Source organism: Calonectris borealis, chromosome 22 (assembly GCF_964195595.1).
Source record: "Calonectris borealis chromosome 22, bCalBor7.hap1.2, whole genome shotgun sequence".
NCBI classification, from domain to species: Eukaryota; Metazoa; Chordata; class Aves; order Procellariiformes; family Procellariidae; genus Calonectris; species Calonectris borealis.
This window is the reverse complement of record NC_134333.1, coordinates 1,567,576-1,590,957: the sequence shown is the minus strand read 5'-3', so window position 1 is coordinate 1,590,957 and position 23,382 is coordinate 1,567,576. Positions and strand designations below refer to the sequence as shown.

At 43.5% G+C, this 23,382-nt stretch overlaps 3 protein-coding genes across 3 annotated transcripts in view; 1 reads left to right on the top strand and 2 right to left on the bottom strand.

Moving 5' to 3' along the window:
• Nucleotides 1-23,382, bottom strand: part of LOC142091595 (epimerase family protein SDR39U1-like) — a 300,851-nt gene that overhangs the window by 199,260 nt on the left and 78,209 nt on the right.
• On the top strand, nucleotides 5,309-6,265 carry LOC142091681 (olfactory receptor 4D1-like). Its single transcript, XM_075171068.1, has one exon. It carries the CDS (start codon nucleotides 5,309-5,311, stop codon nucleotides 6,263-6,265), a length of 957 nt encoding a protein of 318 aa, XP_075027169.1.
• On the bottom strand, nucleotides 10,464-11,620 carry LOC142091591 (olfactory receptor 4D1-like). The gene has a single exon (XM_075171013.1). It carries the CDS (start codon nucleotides 11,618-11,620, stop codon nucleotides 10,679-10,681), a length of 942 nt encoding a protein of 313 aa, XP_075027114.1. The 3' UTR covers nucleotides 10,464-10,678.

Genomic DNA, 23,382 nt, shown 5'->3' with positions numbered 1-23,382 from the left:
CTAGCCCTGTTCATGTTGCAGTCCAGAGCATCTAAAGCAGCACAAGATGCCGGTAAAAGAGAGTTCTTCACCAGGAAGTCACAATGCCTTTCCTGTCCCCTAGGTGTTCCCTCACAAAGTTCAAGAAAAAGACACCAGGTCTCTCAACCATGAAGGTGTCAGACACAAGTAAGGTTATGACAGCAACAGGTTTCTTCTCCTGTTCCAAATTCCACTGATCAGGAGCAGAGTTGTTTGACAGATGTACTGAACAACCCCCACTACATGAAATGCTTCACCTGATATTCTTTTCAAGTTCTTCCCCTTTACCACTAGCTACCCCTGTCAAATAAAATGCCCACCCCTCCTTACCCTTTCCTCATTAGCCTAGGTTTTTCTACATTTAAAGCCTCCTTTGATATTTGTGACATGGTTGCTTTGGTAATTTCTACCTTGTTGATTAGTTCTGTTAAGCTCGTACTCCCCATTTGTTATCAATAGTGTCCTATCATTTCTCATGTTGCTGTTTTGTTAGCGGTGCCCTGAGTCAGGTCAAACTATATACACATTACACCCCTTTTGCTGTCTGCAATGCCTTCTAATTACTCCTGTTGTTGTCTTCTTAGTGTAAAGAGTACAATCTTTAATTAAATCTTAATTAAAGTTAAAATCTTAAATATTTTTGTGGCACAGGAAACTTTACTTGTCTACTGCTTGTAGAAGAAAAACAACATGATGATGACAATGAGATATTATGAGACAAATTTATGGGACAAAAAAGAAGCTTAAATCAGCTAGTCAGATTTAATCCCACTACAATTAAGGTTGGACGCTAAATATTGCTATCTATTTATAAAAGCACACATTTTCCTTATTAATGTAAATTATTACTAGTGAATTATTACTGATCCATATTATAGTGTCAACACTAGTGCTAATATTCAAAAGGAATCATGGGAACAGGACCTCATTGTACTTGGCATTGGTTGTGTACACACAGGTGTAAAGTTTGCCCAGAACTGTTTACAGTTAAGTGTATGAGAGCCGACAAACTTTCTACTCCAACAGAAGGGTACAAGGAGGTGATCTTGACAGAACTGTAAACCGTGTCAGCATGTCAGGAGCTCAGCAGCCCAGATCAAGAAAGGCATTTGGAATTGGTGGGATAAGACTTCTTAAATATGATTTTGATCTGGACCACAGACACCTACCTCTTCCGTAAATACTTAAAACCCTACTAATTTCAGCTGGATCCCAGGAGATCAGTCAGAACCTCAGTGGAGAGAGATGTGCACCTCCACACTATGATTCAACTCTTCTATATTACAGGGTAGAAAGAATTGCCCTTTTCTACCAACCTTTCTGCATTGCCTGTACATGGACTCAAAGAAATTACAGACAAAAGAACAATCAGAAAAAGATGTGTGCAGTCATTGAAAAGTTATTTAGCAGGAAACCTGAGAAAAACGTTAATCTGTTCTCTTGCCCCAAGACCATATCATTTAGATCAGTACCAATTATTGTCAGAAGAAGATAACTAATTAGATATTAAATATGTAAAACACTTTTGAAAATGATTAATGGAAAGAAATGTTAAAATGTATTCTTTTGTTAAAATGCATTCTTCCATGAAAATGCATTCACAGTAAGTGAAACACTTTTTAGATATGGTCTTCAGTAATGTAAGGAAATTGACTTCCTTGCCTTTTACACTTTTTTTTTTTTACTTTTACTAAGTCTCCCTTTAAACCAAAATGTGATACTGTGTTCACTACAAACATTATATAACATGTCACAAATACAGTACATTTATTTACTTTAGATAGTGGGCTGTGCTTGGTTTTGTGTGTATGCACATGCACAGATGCACATACATACATGCATATATATAGATAGATATGTGTTAATATTTAAAGGATGGTGTAGAGCCAACAAAATGCCTTTGCAACTTGTGTTTCTTCCTTATTCTTGTCGATAGCATGAGTTCGGCTCTGGGACAGCAGCACCGTATTGCTTTCTGTGACATATTCACCAAAATCTCTGTTTTCCTCATGTAATCTCAATACTATATGCTGGAGTTTGGATCAACATTACATGTATGAAGGGAATGTCTCCTATAGAGTCCCATGCCTTTTTCTTCAAGGCACAGGAAAAATACATAAAATTAATACCTTAATATCAGCTTGAAATCAGGTTAGGCATGTTAGAATCAATAGTTCCTATATTGGGGTTGGGGAGATGAATCCAGCCACAAACTGCTGCCTTGGTCTATTTTGGCTACAGCCTGTGAAGCTGTGATCCACTAAATGGCATAATTTAACCAGAACTCCCCTTCTTTATAGAGGAGACAGGATGGCATAAGTGTAAGTGAGCCAGGCTTCAGCAAAATCAATGGCTGTGTTTCTTCAATACCAAAGATCAGTGCTCCTTCCCACAGGTGAAATTCTGATTTACACTAGCTGACGACGTGTCTCGCTGTCTATCGCACTAGTTCCTGTTTGTGCCAGCTCTTCCTCTGGAGTATCTTTCATGCACATGTGGCATACGGAAACAGGGAGCAGAAGGAGTGAATTCAGGGAACACAGTGTGTTGCTGGTAGTGTTTGATAGTATGGGAGGGCCCTACAGCAGTTATAAAAAAGGTTTCTTCTAAATGGATGAATGATATTGGATGTCTCTTTCTTCTTGGAGCACAGCCTGAAACATCTTTAAAACAGGCATGAATTTAAAGGCTTTTACCATTTGAAATGCAATGTCCCTTAAAGTGATTTAGGCTAATCACACTAATGCTATTGTATTAGAGTAATTAAGATTTTTTTGTAAAGAAAGGCTTCTTTCAGTCCTACCTTTTCAAGGATAGCTTTGCAAGATTGTTTCTGGGGAAAAGAGTCAAAGGTTGTGTGGTGTCAACCCTACTGCCAGTACAAAACTGAAAGTGGAATGAACTTTCCTCAGAATTGCACCAGGCTTCAGAGCATCCCACCTGAGAAGGGACTTGGATCATGAAGCATGAGCAATCCCAGGGAAGAGGCATTGGAGGCAAATCACACAGGTAATTCAGCTGGCAAATTGTAGATATTGCCTAAGATGACAAATGTTAAAACACCTCCAGACAGTGAGGTAAATCCGATATTTGCTGTCTTGTGCACTAGATAAAGAATAGCTCATCTCCTAGACCAGGGCTAGAGAAATCTGAGCTCCAGCCCCCTTACTCCTTCTCTGACAAATGGATGTTACTCCCCTTTTTGAAATTACATCAGCAGCTGTGGTGATTCATCTGACCTGTCTTGGACAACTGTCATGAGGTAAATTCTCCTTGCAGATAAGTATCTGCTCCCATTGAGTACAGATAGGGTCTGGACAACGTCGGTAGACTTCGTCAACTACATTTTAGGCAGCTATGTTTAAGTAAGTGAGATGAATCCTATCTCTCTGCATTCAAATGTGCTACCTAGCAGATCTCACTGCCTGAAAAAACAAAAAATCAGTGAACAACCTTGCTTGCTTGCTTGCTTGCCTGCCTGTGTACTTGCTCACTCGCTCACCCTCTGCACTCCTAATTAAAGTGGCTAAGGGCTTAAAGTTATGTGGCATGCACCCTCTTCACTGTTGCCTTAAACCAGCCAATCACATATTCAATTCTGACAGTTTTACTAAGCAAGACAGCTACCTGTTGCACCTCTGCAATCTTTGACAAGTCCTCAGGTGCGATTGTTCGGTCTCAGGAGAAAGCAGTACTTACTGAGCTTGATTTCATATTACTCTGGGGTAAACACCCAAAAGGTATTTAAAACATTGTTCTGTGAAAATAATTGTTTCTTTGTGTTCAGTGTGAAAGCAGCTTAGGAAGCTAGCTAAGGTGAGGCCTGTACATCACAAATATCAAAATATTGACAGGCAAATTGCATCAGTGAAGACAGGGGTAAAAACCCCAGTGCCAGCGTATTTCTATTGAGGATGGAGACTGAAGAAACAGTTCTGATTTTCCAATAAGAACAAGGAACACTGAGGACAAATACCTTGCAGCTTCCACAATATTTATAAAGTCCTTGGAGATAAACTATTGTCGATTTTAGTGTCTGATGTGTTACATAAAAGTGAACTGTTATTTGCAACGCAATCAATCTTTTTAGCAATCAGCAGGAAATTTGAGCCTCCCAAAAATTCTGCAAGGAATAACAAATGTCTCTGGAATACAAATGGCTCTGTTGTATCTGAAGAATCCATACCTCACATCATCTTAGCTGATTTCAAAGCTAGCTTTCCCAAGAGAAGATTTCCCATCACAGCTCTTCCTCATCCATATCACAGGCAAGGAACCAGTCCAGTTTCAGAGGAGAAGAAACTCCAGAATCTGCTAGGTATGTCATTTCAGCCTTCCTGCTGACATAAATGCAAGGATCAGAATAGTTCTCTAGCCCTTCTGAGGTCTTCTTGGTGTGATTAAAAAGGTAGCTATGTTACCAGATGGGGAATAAATCGAGTGGGTCTGCAGTTGCATGGAGAATCATTAGAATGAATGAATAAATGAGGAAGAGGAAGGAAGGAAAGAAGGGAGGGAGGGAGGAAGGAAGGAAGGGAGGGAGGGAGAAAGGGAGGGAAGGAGGGAGAAAGGAAGGAAGATACAGGACATCGCTATGGAAATGTCAGTTGAATCCATTCCATAGACTGAATTTGCTGGAACATGGACAACTGAGACAGTGTGGTTTATTTTAGGGAGAGCATTATCATGATCCTGTCTTTGCTTGACTTTATTGACAAACACCCAGAATGGGATTCAGCTGACTAAACACGGATGTGTAATGCCATATGAGATTTCACGGTGATACATGCCAACTGTCTCCAGCTGCTGCTCCAGAAGAGCAGCAAAGGTTTTCCACAGATGCTGTGTCACATCTCTCAGCTCTGTGACTACAGGTGGATTATGCATGGACTTCTAAAATGGTACCAGGCACCTACATTTAGTCAAGTTATGCTCACCTGTTTTGCCTATAAGGAAAGACTAGAAGCATGACTTATATGAAGACACCTAGAGTGCAGATATGTAAATTTAGGTGTAGAAATTCTGAACTGAAACCTCCTGTTTAGACTCAGATGAGATGAGTCTCATGGCTGACTGTTTTCAGGTACATACTGGAAGACTTTTTGCAAAGAGGATTTCTACAGGCGCAAACTGTTATGCAAGAAAAGGAGCTGAAGAAATTCAATGGCCTATCATATTTGATGAATAACAGTAGAAGATCAAGTAGTCTCTTCTGAATAAAAATGTCAATGAGTAATAACTAGTTCACCTGGTGTTATCTTTGTTGATTCCATGCTACAGGGTGCCAATGGAGCAGGAGAATTCTACCACCACTGTGAAGAAATTTGTCCTTGGTGGTTTAACTGAAAGTGCCATGCTGCAGTATATTCTCTTTACAACTTTCCTCATAATCTACACAATGACTTGGCTTGGAAATGTCACCATCATCACCACAATAATCACAGATCAACAGCTCCACAAGCCTATGTACTTTTTGTTGGGAAATTTAGCCTTCATAGACCTCAGTGAATCCTCAGTGACTCTGCCCAAGATGCTATGGGACCTCCTGTCTGAGGTTAAGACCATTAGTTTTCAGGGCTGCATCACACAGATGTTTTTCTTCCATTTCACAGGAGGTGCTGTGTCCATCCTCCTCTTAGTGATGGCTCTGGATCGGTATGTGGCTCTCCATAAACCTTTGCAGTACCTAAACATTATGAATCCCAATGTTCTCCTCGGGCTGGTAGCAGGAGCATGGGTAGGGGGGTTTCTTCATTCTATTGTGCAGGTAGCACTGGTCATTCAGTTGCCATTCTGCGGACCAAATTTTCTAGACAATTTCTACTGTGATATCCCACAGGTCATCAAACTGGCCTGTACAGATATCTATGTAGTTGAGCTACTCATGGTGTCCAATAGTGGACTGCTTACAAGCCTCATCTTCATTGTCCTGATTGTGTCATACGCTGTCATCCTGGTCAAAGTCAGGACACATCTTACGGAGGGGAAGCACAAAGCCTTTTCCACTTGTGGAGCTCAGGTTGCAGTTGTGAGCATCCATTTTGTACCCTGCATCTTCATCTATGCACGTCCGTTCGAAAAGCTTGTGGTAGACAAAGCCATGTCATCTCTTTACACACTCATCACTCCAATGCTTAATCCCCTAATCTACACACTGAGGAACACAGAGATGAAGAATGCCATCAACAGATTAGTCAACAACATCTTTTTCAGAATGAGAAATTCACAGCTGTCCTTTTCTTAGACGGTTCTTTTCTTTTATGGAGAAATGTAAAAACAAAGCAGATACTGTCAACTTACTAATTGACTTTTGCTTTTGACAAAGAAGGAAATTTAAATATCAATAATGAGCATGTGACTAAAATGACAATGCTGTCTCTCAAGGTAATAACTGCTTGGGAACCAAAGTGGTTGCCAACTAATAAAGCAGTGAACATGCATTATAAAATCAACAGCAATAGCAACAACAGAAAGGCTTCTTTTGTCTATTATCGTAGTTCATGCTACTAAGGGTTCAGTTAAATTCTAAGTTTCTGATTTCTACTGTATTCTAGGGAATTTATGTATGGATGTTTCTGCTTTTCATGTTTTCATGTGGAATATTCATGATTGGGTGAAAAAATGCAGAACATACAACTTCACAATATACATGAAAATATTTTTGATTGTTTCTTGAACAATCTAAGTACATATTCTATGTACAATTTTCCTTACTTTCTTGTAAGAAATAGTCTTTGTTCAGATAAATGCATTGCAATGAAATACTGGTCATATACTATTATTACAATAAAAAAAGTATTCCAGGAAATCAAGCAGCAGTGAACAGAGGGCAAGTGCATTGCACAAGAATAGAAGTCTTACTCAGTTAATTTCCTGTTATTTAATTTCTTAATTGATGCAAACATAGCCCAAGGTAGGAGAGACAAAGGTTCATCACTGACTTACTCAGAATTTAGCATTCCTCACTGAGTATATGGAGACCTGGACAGCCTATTCTTGCAATTTCGTCACATCATTCATATTTGTAAGGTAAATGGGATAGATATGGGGTGGGAAGTCAGCCAGAAAACACATTTCTACTTTGTTTTATTTTTACGGAGAGAAAGAATTCTCCTTAAGGCACTGCTTCCTCCTCTCCTTCCGTCCTTCCTTCCTTCCTTCCTTCCGTCCTTCCTTCCTTCCTTCCTTCCGTCCTTCCGTCCTTCCTTCCTTCCTCTTTCTTCTTCTAATATTTCTACTGAATTTCAATTTACTAATAAAATATAAAAAAACAATTATTGCTTCAAAACACAAAATTCTTCTCAGGAGTTAAGACTGCAGGTGTGTACGGGGTGGGGTTGGGGTGGAGTTAACTTTCTTCATAGTAACCCCTAAGGCGCTGTGTTTTAGACTGGTGACCAAAACATCGTTGATAATACACCTATGTTATAGTGATTGCTGAACAGTTCCTACATAGTGTCAAGGCCTTTTCTGTTTCTCATGCTGCCCCCACCTCCCAAAAAGTAGGCTTGCATTGGGCAAGACGTTGGGAAGAGACACAGCCAGGACAGCTGACCCAAATTCTCCAAAGGGATATCCCATGCTGTATGACATCACGCTCAGCAATAAAACTGGAGGGAGTTTTTCAAAAGCAGTCATTGCTCTGAGAGTGGCTGGTCATTGGTCTGTTGGTGGTGAGAGACTGCTTTTGCATCACTTGTTTTCTTCTTTTTTTTATTCCCTTATTAAACTGTGCCTATCTCAACCGAAGAGTTTCTCCTCATTTTTACTCTCCCAAAACACAGCAAACTGCTATGAAAAAAATTAAGTCCATCCCAACCAGACCCAGTGCAAGGTGGAGGACAGCAGGAGAGACCACTTAACTTTATGTGTGGGATTTATCTCTGAATTCAAACATTTAGGATGGGATTCAATTGCCTATATGTAAGTGCCTTAATCTCTTTGAGGTACCCTTGGAATATCAAAGTAGTCCACATCGGTCCTGGATGATGTGGCAAAAGACCTGTGGGAGTCCTCTTGTTCAAACAGACTGACAGCTCGAGGACAGATAGAACACTCAACAGTGTCTGAAATGTCAGTATGAGCGAGATGTTGTCTTAGCATGACTTAACATGTCATTTTAGGCACTATAAATTATCTTTCCTAATCTTCAGCAGACTCTACAGATAGAAGTGAGCCTCTAGTAGACTTTGTATCAGATCTGCCAATGTTGTGTGGATGTCTTGAATACCTTGGATGCCTTGACACCTCTGAAATGAAACTGAGGTATCTATGTTTGCACAACAGAATCCTCCTTAATTTCTGCGCTTAAAGGCAGATACTTATACACATAGTATGTGTCTAACCTGCCATTTAATCAAATGATATCTAGTTAATAACAGCAAAGGTCTACTGAGATCGTCACAGTTCTAGATCACATGACCTCTGAGGAGAGGTTGAAGGACTTGGGTTTGTTTAAACCAACAAAGAAAAGATTAAGCGAGATCTAACAGCAGCCTTCAACTTCTTGAAGAAATATTACAAAGACGATGGAATCAAACTCTTCTTGCTAGTGGTAGACAATGTAAGGGGGGACAATGAGCACGGGTTGTGGCTTGGGAGCTTTAGCCTGGACATTAGGAAAAACGTTTTCAGTAGCAGAGTAGTATGGCACTGGAAAAGATTGCCAAGGATGTTGTTGGATATCCATCCCTGGAGTTTCCAAGACTCATCTAAACAGCCCATGGCTGACCTGATCTAATGGCAATGATCAATCTCCCTCTGAGGGGGAGATTTGGAAGAGACACCTACAGAGGTACTGTTTCACCAACATTTCTGTGCTTCTATGATTCTGCGGTCTGTGGAGTCTGCAGCCTGAATTTCAAAACTACTGTAGTTTAATATGCCTGTGCCTGAACTAGCCATTCTGTATCTCTTTTCTGAGTCAAGGCAGACAAATAGTCACTTTTTGGAAGGGATTTCTCCAGGAATTTCAAATTTCTCCAGGAATTTCACCTTAGGATGCTTACCCTAGAAATGCTTATGTCATTACATTGATTTTAAAGGGAGCCTCTGTGACTAGTGGAGCTGTCTACAATTTGGACCTGCAAAATTAGATAAATTGAATACCAGACCATAGGTCCTCAGTGATTCAGTGATGATTCTTGACTTAACTCAGTGATATATTTGTGAACATTATTCTTTTTTCAATAACACTGTAGTATTTTATCTTCTTTAATGAACTAAATTTCCACTGTATTTATGCTTTTCAATATTCTGAAATGTTGCCTCTTGCAGAGCTCATTGTCCATGCATATTTTTGAACATTCTTTTCTAATACAAAAGAGAATCAACTATAATTTTACAACAAAAATTGGGAAATGAAATACAGTGATCACATTGAGAGGCACTCATTGGCTTGATTCATTTGCCAGCTCATAAGCCTTCAGCCTGGTCTTCAACCACTAGCTCAGAAGGATGCAGATCTCCTTTAAGTGTTGTCTCACACCTGGACATCTCAGAGACTTTGGAGTACCTCAAGTGACACTAAATGCCTATCTTGAAGCTACTGAAGGAAAAGCCAGTAGTGTCCTTGACTACATGTAGTCAATGGAGGGAGTTAAGTCATAAGTAGACATCTTCATGTGTCCTCATTGCCTCATATACTGCCACTCTGGCCAAGATGACACATGTCATGGCACAGAGAGCATAAATAAGACATATTCACCTAAAATGTCTTGGTGAGTCTAGTTGATGTGGTGGAACCTAAAGAAAATAAAAGCTCTTTTTTATGGTGGATATGCCCAAACATCTTACTTGTGGTTACTCCCTAAAGACCAAAATCTTTACAATTTCCAGAGTTAGTTTTTACTGAACTATAAATTAGAAGAACTAACTTTTAAAGTAAAGATGTCTCAGAGTGGTTACCTAAGATAGAAAAGCAATGATCAAAAAATATTTTTTTACAAAAAATATCTCTATCCTTCTCATTGTCCTTCTCAATTACAGGGTTAGTTTCAGTCAACTCGGTGACTGTTACAGTTATCTCTCTGCGATAGCCGTCTGGTACCAACTCATCCCAGCAGTCCGACAGCATCTCAGGCAGCTGCAGCCTTCCAGATCTTTTCTGTGACCCTAAAACCCTCACGTTCCTTTACTTGTAGACCATAAACATGTCTCCTCATAGCATGCTCAGTTGCTTTAAGAAAACTGATCTTGTCTTCTTCCATAGTGGTTTCATCTGATACAGACAATCCCAGTCGAAAGGAGTATAACATTCAAAGTGTGAACAAACAAATAAGACAGATACTGTCTGCCAAATTGAATTAATTGCTCCTGTAGAATATAACTGTACAGTGTACACAGGAAGTGTAACCAAAACCTTAGTAGATAATCAGTCACAATATACTCACGAGAATCAAAAAATTCCTGGGTATCTTAATAAAGTCATCCAAATGTGGAAGTATTATTCAATATATGAAGGAAGGATTTCAGGTGGTTATTAATGGCACAAGTTACAGGCGTAAACATTCTTTAGGAAACACTGTCATCACACTCTACTAAAATCTTACTGGGAAAAAAATGGAAAGGAGAAAAATACATATGACTCTCTAAAACAAATAAAGCAGGAAGAACAAACATCTCATAGGCAAGGGAGAAAGCATAAGAAGATGCATTTTTAAACCTGGGAAGAATCTCTCATGACCCTAGAAACAAGTCTCCTGATGGCCTTTTTCATTTCAGTATTTCTCAGAGTGTAGACCATGGGATTCAGCACTGGAACAAGCACAGTGAAGAAGATGGAGGCCACTTTGTCCAGTTCGAATGTCTTGAAGGGCCGAGCATAGATGAATATTCCTGGAATGAATGTTATGCTTATTGCCATTATCTGGGCTATGCAGGTAGACAAAGCTTTGTTCTTTGCTTCGGTGACTTGCCTCCTTATCTTCACTAAAATGACAGTGTATGAAATGAGGAGCAAGACAAAAATTACTATGAGGAGCAGTCCACCATTTGAGACCATCAGCAGCTCCGTCAGGTAGGTGTCAATGCAAGCCAGTTTCAGTACTTGTGGAACATCACAGTGGAAATTGTCCAGGGTGTTAGGACCACAGTAAGGCAAAGGGAGAAGCAGACCAATCTGTGTTGCAGAGTGAATGAATCCACCTGCCCATGACCCTGCCACTAGACCTACACATATCTCACGGTTCATGATTGTCAAGTACTGCAAGGGCTTATGGATAGCTACATACCGATCAGCTGCCATCACTGCAAGAAGGAAGATATGAGCACCACCAATGAAGTGGAATAAAAACATGTGAAGGATGCACTCCTTGAATGGAACAGTTTTGTGCTGGGAGAGGAGACCTGACAACAGAATGGGAGTATTTACTGATGATTCGGTGATATCTGTGAATGCTAAGTTGGCCAGGAAGAAGTACATGGGTGTGTGCAAGTGGCAGTCAGTGATAACAGTGGTGAGGATGGTGATGTTTCCCAAGCAGGTCATCAGGTAGACAATGAAGAAGACTGTGAACAGGAATTGCTGAGTCTTAAGACTGTGGCTGAAGCCCAGGAGGACAAATTCCTTCACAGGACCGGTTACATTCTGTGGCTCCATTCGTCACCATCCGAGCATGCCTGTGAGAGGAACAATGTAGAAGGGAGGCTGAGGAAAGTGAGCTCTGCAGCACCAAGAGAGAGAATCTTTCCCCTCCTCTGGCTCAGAAACCTCCATTCTAGAAACCTCCTTATATCCTAGCACTGTACAGTGGAAATTTTGTTCGTGGAGGTAGTCTCAGTGTTCGGAGCTGTTTTCTTTGATCCTCAGTTTGGCTCCTCTGCATCTATACCCTTAAAACCCAGTGTAACTTCACAACTGGTTTCTATTCATAAATAGATTTCTGTTTCCCCAGTAATGCAGGCTTTGACCCCTCCTCACTGTTCTACCCTCTCTACGACCATGACTGGGTTGAACCACTTCTCCTTTGCCCATTTTATACCTGGGGGAGAAGGGCTGCAGCCGTGCCTCTGTAATAATTCCTCTATGGACACCATCCTGCCAACTACGCCAATTTAATGTCGCGGAGGCTCACAGAATTGGATTAGGCAAGTGATAGCAATAAAAAAATCCTTTATTTAAACCAAAATTGTTTAGCAGAAAACTAACTAGAAATGAGGCTTATCAATAATCAAATTAACACTCCGACAACATCAGTAAAACACAGGATGGTGTACAAGGAATTAATACTACACGGCCATCTTTAGAAATGAGGACCCAAAATGCACATAATCACTCACCTATATAAGATGAGGGCTCTCAACTTCGAGGAGTTACCTTGGGCAGTGTCCCGACCCAAAGGGAGAGTCCCCGACTGCAGACCCGCTGCTCCGAGAAGGACCGACTCCACTTGCCCTCCGGCGGGGCTCCGTTTATACCCTAGTCAAATCTGACCTGTGGTCAACTCTGATAGGCTGAGGCCTTAACCTTGCCACTTTTAGCCCGAGGTGCACACGTGACCAAAGCGTGTACGTGATGGTCGGCACACACTACCTACGTGTGTACGTGATGGTTGGCAGGCACAACCATAAAGGCGCGAAAGTAAGGGCGCAAAAAGTGAGGATGCTGTGGCCCTAACGCCCCTGGCCTTTCGTCAGGGGGGGTGCACCTGCCACACCCTCCTCAGTGCAACTGTGCTTCTCTCTAATATTACCTTTTTCCATTCACACATCAAGAGCCCTCATTCCACATAGGACTGCATTGTCTGCAGTCTCAGAGTTGCCTGATTCCTCTCCTCCACAAAGGACTCCAAAGAGAAAACAAAATACATAAAAAACCACTCATACATCATTCTGTCTAAGCATCAAAGTAAATGTTAGGAACGGAGTTACTATGAAATCTATACTAACTTTCCTGGGTCTAAACAAAAATAGTTTTGCTATAGCCTCTAAGGGATTCCTACTCTGGCATTCATTAAGAAAATAAATACTTCAGCGTATTTTATGATGTAGTACTGCTTACTGTGCTACTCCTGTGTTAGCCAGAGGGAAACAGGATGTATTGCACATTCTTTACTTTGCAGGCACGTCTGTTTCAGGGCAAACAGAGGTGATCTGAGAAAAAAAAAGAACATCTCAGCAAGCAAGAGAATGCTTAGTTTCTTGAATTTCTCTCCAGTACCATGAGACAAGCAATCGGAAGAATGAGAAAAGCCAAGCTGTTTCGAGCCCCACTGGGCTCTTCACCACATCCTGCAGGGGAGCGTGTCCTGGACTTCACAGTCAGAGAGGACTCAGGATATACAAACTGCAGTTCATTTCACTTATACAGGCATAGGCACTTCATTCTACTTATCTCAGATACCTGAATTAAGATGATCTCAATCATCTTATGAGTGTGTCTAGTTCTTGTTGGTTCTAAGCAGACCTTGATGATTAGTTCAAGTTAGGACCACAGTAAGGCAAGGGGAGAAGCAGACCAATCTGTGTTGCAGAGTGAATTAATCCACCTGCCCATGATCCTGCCACTAGACCTACACACACCTCACGGCTCATGGTTGTCAAGTACTGCAAGGGCTTATGGATAGCCACATACCGATCAGCTGCCATCACTGCAAGAAGGAAGATATGAGCACCACCAATGAAGTGGAAGGTATGTGAAGGGTCTGGCGTGCTGAGTCACTTCACTGGTGGTGCTCATATCTTCCTTCTAAAGTAAATGTTCAAAGTAAATTCAGAAGTCCTAAAATACCCAAGACATTTACACTGGGTTGGCAACTGTCATACATGATTTATGGGTGACATATGCCCTTGAGGTATGGCAGCTGGAAGTCAGATGCCATGTTTTAGGCATTTCTGTTTAGGAACCTGGTCCCACCTGCAACATCCTTCAGGTACATACATTGGACTCCACCTCTCTTGACCTCAGCCCTCAGCATCCTAAATCTCTGTACGTGAACTAGTTGTACAGTCCTGTTGAAGTCAAGGTTGAGGAAATGGCAGCTGCAGAATGTGATCAATCTGTCCTAGTCTTGATACCTACCTGAGGACGAGAGAAACTATGCTCTGGGCGTGCCTGTTTTTCACCACTGGCTGTAATGAAGCCCAAAAGGCTAGCTTATGTCTGGATTCCTATCCTGTAGGTATCTGAAGATATGTGACCAGTATTCTACCCCCTGACCCTACAAAGAGGCACTTTTGACAGCCTTTAGGTGCCCAGCGCTCATTCCAGGACAAGAAAGACTTCTCTTCTGCCCTACCTGCTCTAGTTCACCCTGTTCCCCCTGTGTCTGTGAGAACTCCATGTCACATCTCAGAGCTTTCATTTTCACATCAGACTCTCTTCTCTCCACTTCCTTCTGCCATTCAGTCTCACTCCAAGGCTCCTGCACTCTAGCCCCTATTTCTCTCTTTGTCTTACATTCATTGACTCAGCATGCCAGACCTTTCGTCTACTTTGCCATTGACCAAGTCTGTTTCCAACCCAGCAAAAAGGCAGAAGTTCCTCATGCCCATTCCATTTTCTCCGTGTGTCCCAATTACCTGCCCAAAACATGTGAAATCTTTTTTCCTCCCATCTGAAAATGTGAGCTGGTGTGCATTTCTCCAGGCATCCTTTATGCTCCTCCCACACTTTCTCAGAATCCCTGTGAATTCTTCTTGTCCTCATAAAACGTTTCTCTCCTTTTTACCTCAGTTCCTGTCCGTACTAATCAGATGACAGATTCTTTTATGCTATGGACAATAAGCCTTGCTTCTGCTGCTTGCTTTCCTTTGTAGGGGTTAAAGTTTGCAGAGTCAGTTGGTTTGACTCAGTTTGTCTGAATGGCTGGCATGGTCAAAGCCTGAATTTGGGACATTTCCTCTTTGTGTATGCGTCCCCTGGCCTGGAGAGACAGATGTTCAATTCAGAGAGAAACCACAGGATAAGCCAAATCAGGGATTGCCAGAGCATTTGGACTTGTGCCGTGGTTGTGTCAATAAAGAATTTAGAGTAACCTATTCCTCCCTTATCCTATTTGGATTTTCATTTGAAACAATAAACTTCTGCTCACAGATGCTATGACTAGCAATACCTGTTTAATTTGCTGGTCACAGCTTGTGTGCTATGTTCCCTGAAAACAGAGAGGTCAGGGAGCAGGAATAGTTGCCTGCTCTGCAAGGGAAGGCAAGCAGGGGGCTGAGAGTGACAGCAAGGCAGACAGGAGCAGCCCACCTCACCAGCAAAGGCAGCAGTCCCACGGTACAGACAAAAAAAGAGCAGAGCAGAATCATTGACACAGTAACCGGTCACCCAACAGCCCAGTGATTGCCAGAGGGAAAGGGATGCCAGGGAACATGACACCACTAAGCTCAATGTGACAAGTGGACCAAGCGGAGGATAAGCTACATGAGGGAAAGTTTTACGCTCACACATGCAAACACACAATTAACTGAGATTTGCAAAATTACCGTTCCAGTGAGCCAGCATAGTCGAGTCCAGGGAAGACGACGCTCTCCAGCCAGTCTCAGGACTGGGTTCTTGCGTGGCAGGTTGGCACCAACATGTGAAAGCTTCTCCTCAGGTGCCCTGCATCTGCATGCTGTAGCAATGTTACTCTCCTATATCTACCACAGCAGATGTCAGTGCAGGCATCCAATCAGAAAGTCCACAGTGATGTCATTCCAGCAGTTTCAGACATTGTTCTCTTGTCACTTGTTGATCCAAGGTTGTTCACGTCATCCAGCTCCTGTTTGCACTGTAACTCAGCTCTTGGACAAAACAAGGTCATGATACCCCCGTGTTAGCTAGACAAGTCCATAGCAGTGGAGCAGATTCAAATTTAGGCCAGGAACTCAAGTAGTCAAGGCGAGGTAAAAACGGGCACGATACAAGGCCAGGCACAGCAAACCTGCAGCATAGCCAGGGCAGGAAACAAGAAGAGGATCTAAGCTTAAACACTGAAGTCCTGAGCCAATTGGCAGAATGGAGTTTCCAGGTGAGGTTTCGCATAGCTTTCTCATAACTTGGATGTTTCACAGCAGATTAATAGAAGGTTAAACAACCACATTCTATCAGTGCTGACCTTGAACCCAGGCAGCTAAGCCCTTGGGGAAAGGAGAGAAGAGAGAGCAGAGAAGGATTACAAGGAAGGATGTTATAGGCAGGTCAGGGCACTTAAAGCCTGTTGCTGCACCCAACGTCTCCTTAAGTCTGAGAAAGTCATCATGAGTGAATTGGGAGCATTGGCTAAGGAGTCACTGACAACTAGAAAGGCCAAGCTGGCCAGCAGAAAGTACATGGGGTGATAAAGTCATGGGTCGCTGGTGACCATGACAACGATGGTGAAGTTCCCCAGGCAAGTTATGACATAAACTATGGAGAAAAGCATGGAGAGAAAAAACTGTAAAAAGCGTTGTCTGTCCTCTGAATCTTCCTTCTGTTATGTTTTCTGAGGACTGCACTGTGCCAGCTGCCATCTCAGACCCTCTCTCTGAAACACTTGTGAGGTTTCCTAACAGAATAAGAAAAAAAGAAAGCCAGAAGAGTATTGTTTGGGAGATTTAGGGGGTGTGTCACAAGGGAATGAATTAAAAAGTTCCTGTTTATATTATTCCGTAGATGGTAATCCCACAAGCACAAGAGGCTCAGCAAATGTCCTTCTGTGCTAAGCTCCATGAGCCTGAATACCTTATGTGACTCCCTACAGCACTATGAGTTACATGCCAGGATCATATCAGTAGTCAACAGGTAAAAACTGGCTAATCAATACAGTTTTGGCTCATTAATTGTGTTGATTAATGGTGTGTGCACTTTACTAAGAATAATCCCTTTGTCAGCTCACAGCTACAGAATCAGCAAATTACAGAATCATGTAGGATGGAGGGACCTCTGGAAGTCTCCAGTCCAGCCTCCTGTTTAAAGCAAATTGCTCAGGGACCTATCCGGTCGAGTTTGGAGTATCTCTTAGTATCTCTGTGGCAATGCCACAGCCTCTCTGGGCTCCTATTCCAATGTCTGTCCACTCCTGGTAAAAGAAAGGTCCTTTTTTTAAACTGAGTTGGGTTTTGTCATGGTACAACTTGTCTCATCCTAACACTGTAATGGGGAGGCCAAAAATGGGGAAATTACTCCAATGGGCTCTCACAAGTGTCGAACAGAGGGCAAGGATCACTTCCCTAGACGTGCTGACTACTCTCGCTATTACAGCTCAGAATGCAGTTGGCCTTAGCTGCTGCAAGGACACACTGTAGGCACACACCTAACTTGTGCACCCGGACACACAGATCTGTTTCTGCAAAGCTGGGTACTAACTATTTGCAGCCCCCATCCCCCAGCCAGCGTTGTTACATAGTGTTATTGTATCCCAGACATAAGACTTTGTGTTTGCATTTTTTAAACTTGAGAAGATTTCTTTCAGAGCATTTCTCGGGCCCATCCAAATCCTTCTGAATAGCAGCCTGTCTTTCTAATGGGCATAAGTTGGTTTAATCATTAGTTGTCCGCAAGGGTGACCTCTGTGGGAGGAGATAATGAACTGCCAAGTGTCAGTCAAAATCTGTTTCACCCAGCTCTGAAACCAACGCAAACAACCAGGTGTACGTGGGTCAGGGACACAGGAATTGCACACCAAAACTTTACACATTCAGAGAAGCACATGGTGTTCCTCGTCAAACCTGTATAAAAGAAGAGCTAGCAGCCAATACAGGCTGGAGACACACTTTTGGTGGGGGTAGGGTGGGAGAGAACACTACATGCAAAGGGGTATATATACCCTGAAGGGACAGCGGTCTGTTGATAAGGCACACTACAGCACGTACCATCTGTGAAAGGACTATGTCCCATGAGCTACTTATGCTGGAGCACGGACACCTGTGACTGGACTGAAGTGCACCCATGTGCCTTGTTGGATTGGGCACCTGTCCTGGTTTTGGCTGGGATGGAGTTGATTTTTCTTCCTATTAACTGGTATAGTGCTGTGTTTTGGATGTAGTGTGAGAATAACGTTGATGACACGCTGATGTTTTGGTTGTTGCTAGGTATTGTTTACGCTAGTCAAGGACTTTTCATCTTCCCATGCCCTGCCAGATGTGCAGGGGGCTGGGAGGGAGCGTGGCCAGGGCGGCTGGCCCAGCTGGCCAATAGGCTATTCCATACCATATGACGTCATGCTCAGCATATAAGGCTGGGTGAAGAAGAAGGAGGGGGGGCGTTCGGAGTGATGGCGTTTGTCTTCCCAAGTAACCGTTACGCGTGATGGAGCCCTGCTTTCCTGGCGATGGCTGAACACCTGCCTGCCGATGGGAAGTGGTGAATGAATTCCTTGTTTGCTTTGCTTGCGTGCGCGGCTTTTGCTTTCCCTATTAAACTGCCTTTATCTCAACCCATGAGTTTTTCTCACTCTTACCCTTCCGATTCTCTCCCCGTCCCGCTGGGGGTGGGGGGAGTGAGTGAGCGGCTGCGTGGTATTTGGCTGCTGCCAGGTTAAACCACGACAGCACCTTATGAACAGAGTGCTCCTGCCTGCTAAACTGGCAGAAAACCCGTAAGCCTAGGGTGACAGAAAGAAACTGCTGTGCGTAAAGTAACAGAAAACAGTTACGCATACCACTTCAACCTCCTGTGCTGCCCATCACCTTACCAGCATTGCGTTGACAGGCTGAATGTAATCCACAGCAAAAATACAGAAAGTTGAGACCAGGTGGTGACTTAGTCAAGTAAATTTCCATGCCTTGAGAGTGTTTTGCCTGTGAGGGTAATTGGTGGAAGATGTGGGCAGCATCATGAATCATAAAATCACAAAATGGTTTGGGTGGAAGGGACCTTAAAGATCATCTAGTTCCAACCTCCCTGCCATGGGCAGGGATACCTTCCACTAGATCCAGATGCTCAAAAGCTCCATGCAACCTGGCCTTGAACACTTCCCTGGAGGAGGCATCCATGACTTCCCTGAGCAACCTGTTCCAGTGTCTCACCACCCCCCCAGTAAAGAATTTCTTCCTAATACCTAATCTAAATCTATCCTCTTTCAGTTTAAGACCATTACCCCTCGTCCTGTCACTACACTCCCTGATAGGGAGAGCCTCCCCATCTTTCCTGTAGGCCCCCTTGAAGTACTGGAAGGCGGCAATAAGGTCTGCCCGGAGCCTTCTCTTCTCTAGGCTAAACAACCCCAGGTCTCTCAGCCTGTCCTCATAGGGGAGGTGCTCCAGCCCCCTGATCATTTCTGTGACCCTCCTCTGGACCCACTTGAGCAGGTCCATTTCTTGTGCTGGGGCCCCCAGAGCTGAACACAGTACTCCAAGTGGGGTCTCACCAGAGCAGAGTAGAGGGGCAGAATCACCTCCCTCGACCTGCTGGCCACACTTCTTTTCATGCGTCCAGGATACGATTGGTTTTCTGGGCTGCGAGCACACGTTGCCGGCTCATACTCAGTTTTTCATCCACCAGTACGCCCACATCCATCTCCGCAGAGCTGCTCTGAATCCACTCCTCACCCAGCTTGTATCCATGTTTGGGATTGCCCCAATCAGGTGCAGGGCCTTGCACTTGGCCTTGTGGAACTTCATGAGGTTCACACAGGCCCACCTCTCTAGCCTGTCAAGGTCCCTCTGGATGGCATCCCTTCCCTCTAGAGTATCAACCACACCACTCAGCTTGGCATCATCCTCAAACTTGCTGAGGGTGCACTCAATCCCACTGTCCATGTCTCCGACAAAGATGTTAAATAATGCTCATCTCCACCCGGACATTGAGCCGTTGACCGCAAGTCTTTGAGTGTGACCATCCAGCCAATGCCTTATCCACCAAGTGGTCCACCCATCAAATCCATGTTGTGGAGGAATCAATGTCTGAGAGTACAAGCAGTATCATAGCATTGGTAAACAAGAAGCCATGGGAAGATGGGAAGTGAAAGAAGCCGTTGGAAAAAGGGAGGTAAGAGGTGGCAGTTAACGGTTCTGAGGGTGTGACAAAGATAAGGAAATTAGCGGAAGAGTGTCGAGATGACCTTTGCTTAGGGGATGTACTAGGGAATTCTTTGAAGTGCATACGTGGCATAATGTGAGGTATAAAAAGGCGCTTGTGCTGTATAATAAAAGATTTTCGTCTCCATCTTCGTTCTCTCTCAGACGGAGTCCGTGTCCTTACTCGCCACACCATGTCTCTCCATTTTAGAGACAAGGATGATGTGTGGGACAGTATCAAATGCTTTGCACAAGTGCAGGTAGGTGACGTCAGTCATCCTTCCCTCATCCACCAATGCTGTAACCCCGTCACTGAAGGCCACCAAATTTGTCAGGTGCGATTTGCCCTTAATGAAGCCATGTTGGCTGTCACCAATCACCTCTGTTTCCCATGTGCCTTAGCATAGTTTCCAGGAGGATCTGCTCCATGATCTTGCTGGGCACAGAGGTGAGACTGACCGGCCTGTAGTTCCCCATGTCCTCCTTGGTTTCCCTTTTTAAAAAGCGGGGTTATGTTTCCCCTTTTCCAGTCACTGGGAACTTCACCAGTCTGCCATGACTTTTCACATATGGTGGACTTTTCAAATGTCATGGTCTGGGATTGCAATAGTTGGAATGACTTTGAGATGCTGGAAGCCTTGATTCTGGTATTAGGAATTTCTGTTGTTCTGCAACGTGAGGGGTGCTCCCAAAATACATGTGAGGATGAGTTTGAACATTGTGGAAACAGTCAGGAAAATGGGGGTCCAAAGGGACCCAAGAAAACAGTGGTGTGATGGGGAAAGAAAGGGCAGTGCCCACTCCACGCCCATGCACCAGTGGCGTGGAACATGGACTGTCTCCCAGTACAGAAACCAAGGGAATTAGTCCAGGAGTTGTAAAAATGATACAATGCATAAAAAGGACCAGGAGAGAGATGCGCTGCTTTGGTATGAGAGAGTGTGGGGGCATAGTATCTGCTTCAGGTAGAGCTCCAAAGAGATTGGGACCACTTAACAGGGGTTGAGAACCGAGAACTGAAATTACTTTCTCTGTCAGATTAATGATCTTCTAAAAGAAACATTAACACAGTGTGAGAGACCCTTGTTCAGAAGTTTGTAGCTACAGGAACAGTCAGCATGCTTAAGGGGATTGCCATGGAGTGGGATATGGAAAGCTGGGTTAGGGAAATTTGGGACTCCGAGGACAAATTAAACACAGAGTCCTGTCAGGCAACCCCAGTTACACTAATTGAGCAGACCCCTGGGAATGGAGTTCTGTTCCCCAGAAAGTGGCTGCTAAACTGCCCTTTACTCAGAGTGAAATTAAAGACGTGTGGGAAACTTACTGTACCAAAATGCCCTGGCAGTGGCTGTGGAAGGTGCTGGGAAACTGGAGCCATGAAGATACAGCTGATGGCTTGGAAGTGCAGAGCTCTTGGGAGTTTGGGACCTGTGTCACCTGTAATCACTGGCCTGTGCAATGGAGGTGGGCTATTGGATCAGGTGGTGGAGGGCTATGTTAAGCAATGGCTCCAGTGATTAGGAACAATTACCTGTGCCCTTCTGGTATCACCTGGTAACCCGACAGGACATCCTGTTGATCAAGGAGTGACCTGTATGTGCTGAGGTGCATAGTGGAAAGCCACCATATGATCAGAAGCGTGGCCAAGGGTAATGCCAAGAGTCCAGTGTTGTGCTTGACATCAAAAGAAACATCAAGAGGGATTTCTCCATGCTCCCACCTTACATGCTGGTACTTATGGAAGCTCCTGAAAAAAAAAGGGGGGAGGATATGATAGAGTGGGACAGAAAACCCTTCAGAGATCTAGGACTGCAAGTTAAGGCATTGTGAGCACAGGGCAAAGGTCAGAGCTCAGTTGATGCTACAGGATGTGGAGCAAGTTCAAGGGAAACAAAGCTGTTTGGTGCATTTTAGGCCTTGAATGGGGAAAATGACTACGCTGTATCACATGAAGTTGTTCGTGCCATGTTTTGGTTCTGGATGAAGTCATACTGCTGTTGATGCCCTGGTTCATTCCTTAAAGGTGTTGCTTTTTGCTTGCACAATGTCAGTCATTTGCTTGTATACTGAGGTATAGAGAATGATGTTCTTGATTCTATGTTTTACAGGAACAAGACATGAGGTTTGTAACAAGAATGTGTTCAGATTTTTATAACGACACTTAAAATAGAATTTGGAGGATGGAGTGCAGAGTTCATAATACGAGTGACTTGCAGTTAAAGGAGAATTGCCGTTTGCGGGAGGCCTGGATGTGGGGGGCTGTGGAGAGGCTGCCAAAGGAGACATGACAGGCAGAGGATCCCCAATAACTAAACAAGACAAGCAGAGGATGCTGACCGGGATACTCTCAGGGCTACCACAAGAGGACTGTCACCCACGTTGTCCTAGTGTGACACACCCACCAGATGAGTGAACAGGAGAGGATGTCCCCAGATCACCTTAGGGACTGAGGGGGATTACTGCCTATCAGGGCTTGGGACTCATTATGGCATGCCAGGAAGACCATTTTGGGATTGCAAAAAATGTACTGAGATGAGATGTGTTTGGAGGGGGGACCAAAGGCAGGGAAAGAGGGGAATGAAGGTGAATTGGGGACAAGCAAGCATGGGGAAACAGGGAAAGCCGATGAAAGGGGTTGGTAATGTGTGAACTGGTGGTCAGTGAGCTTAACTGGTGATGTCCTCCCGTGCCTGATCGCCACAGTCTGTCCTGTCTTCTTATTAAGCTCCATTTCTAACTGTTTTCCTGTGCAAAGGGACTCTTTATTCTGCGTGCAAGTGTATGGAGATCTAACAACCTGCAACTGGAGAGGGAACTATGGGTCATAGGGGATCGTGCATCTGGGGTGGCAGCAATAGGGCAGGCTGGAGTGTGTTTGTGCGTATGTATGTCAGTATGTGTAATCACTAGTCTTCAAGTGGTTTTGCAGAGAAAATAATGGAAATACTTCTGTATATATATAAAAACAGACGGCCTCTTATCGAAAAGCATCCCAGCAACTTTTAAAAATTAATGTTTTCAGTTTTGTTTATTTACTTTCATGCGTCCAGATGTTTTGAAGCACCTTTCATTTAGTGCCAGATAAGGCATACACTTGGTTGGGATGGAATTAATCCCAGCAAAATTTAGCCACACAGGCATAATCCTGATATACAGGCTACCTCAGAGGTAGTGAAAAGAGAGAAGTAATTACGGGATCCAATTAATTCAACTTTTCCTTAGAGCATTGCTTCATCAAACACAGGGAGCATCAGGCATTTCCTTTGACCAAGTGGTGGTCTTGTCTTTTGCTATTACCTGCATAAAGGTAAAGGGCTGATTTAATTTTAGCTTTTGGGGGGAATAAGAGATAATAAAATCTCTTGAAAAATCCTTCTGTAGCATTTATGCTCCAATGCGTAAATCTCACCTACATCCAGATGCCTACAATGTGAA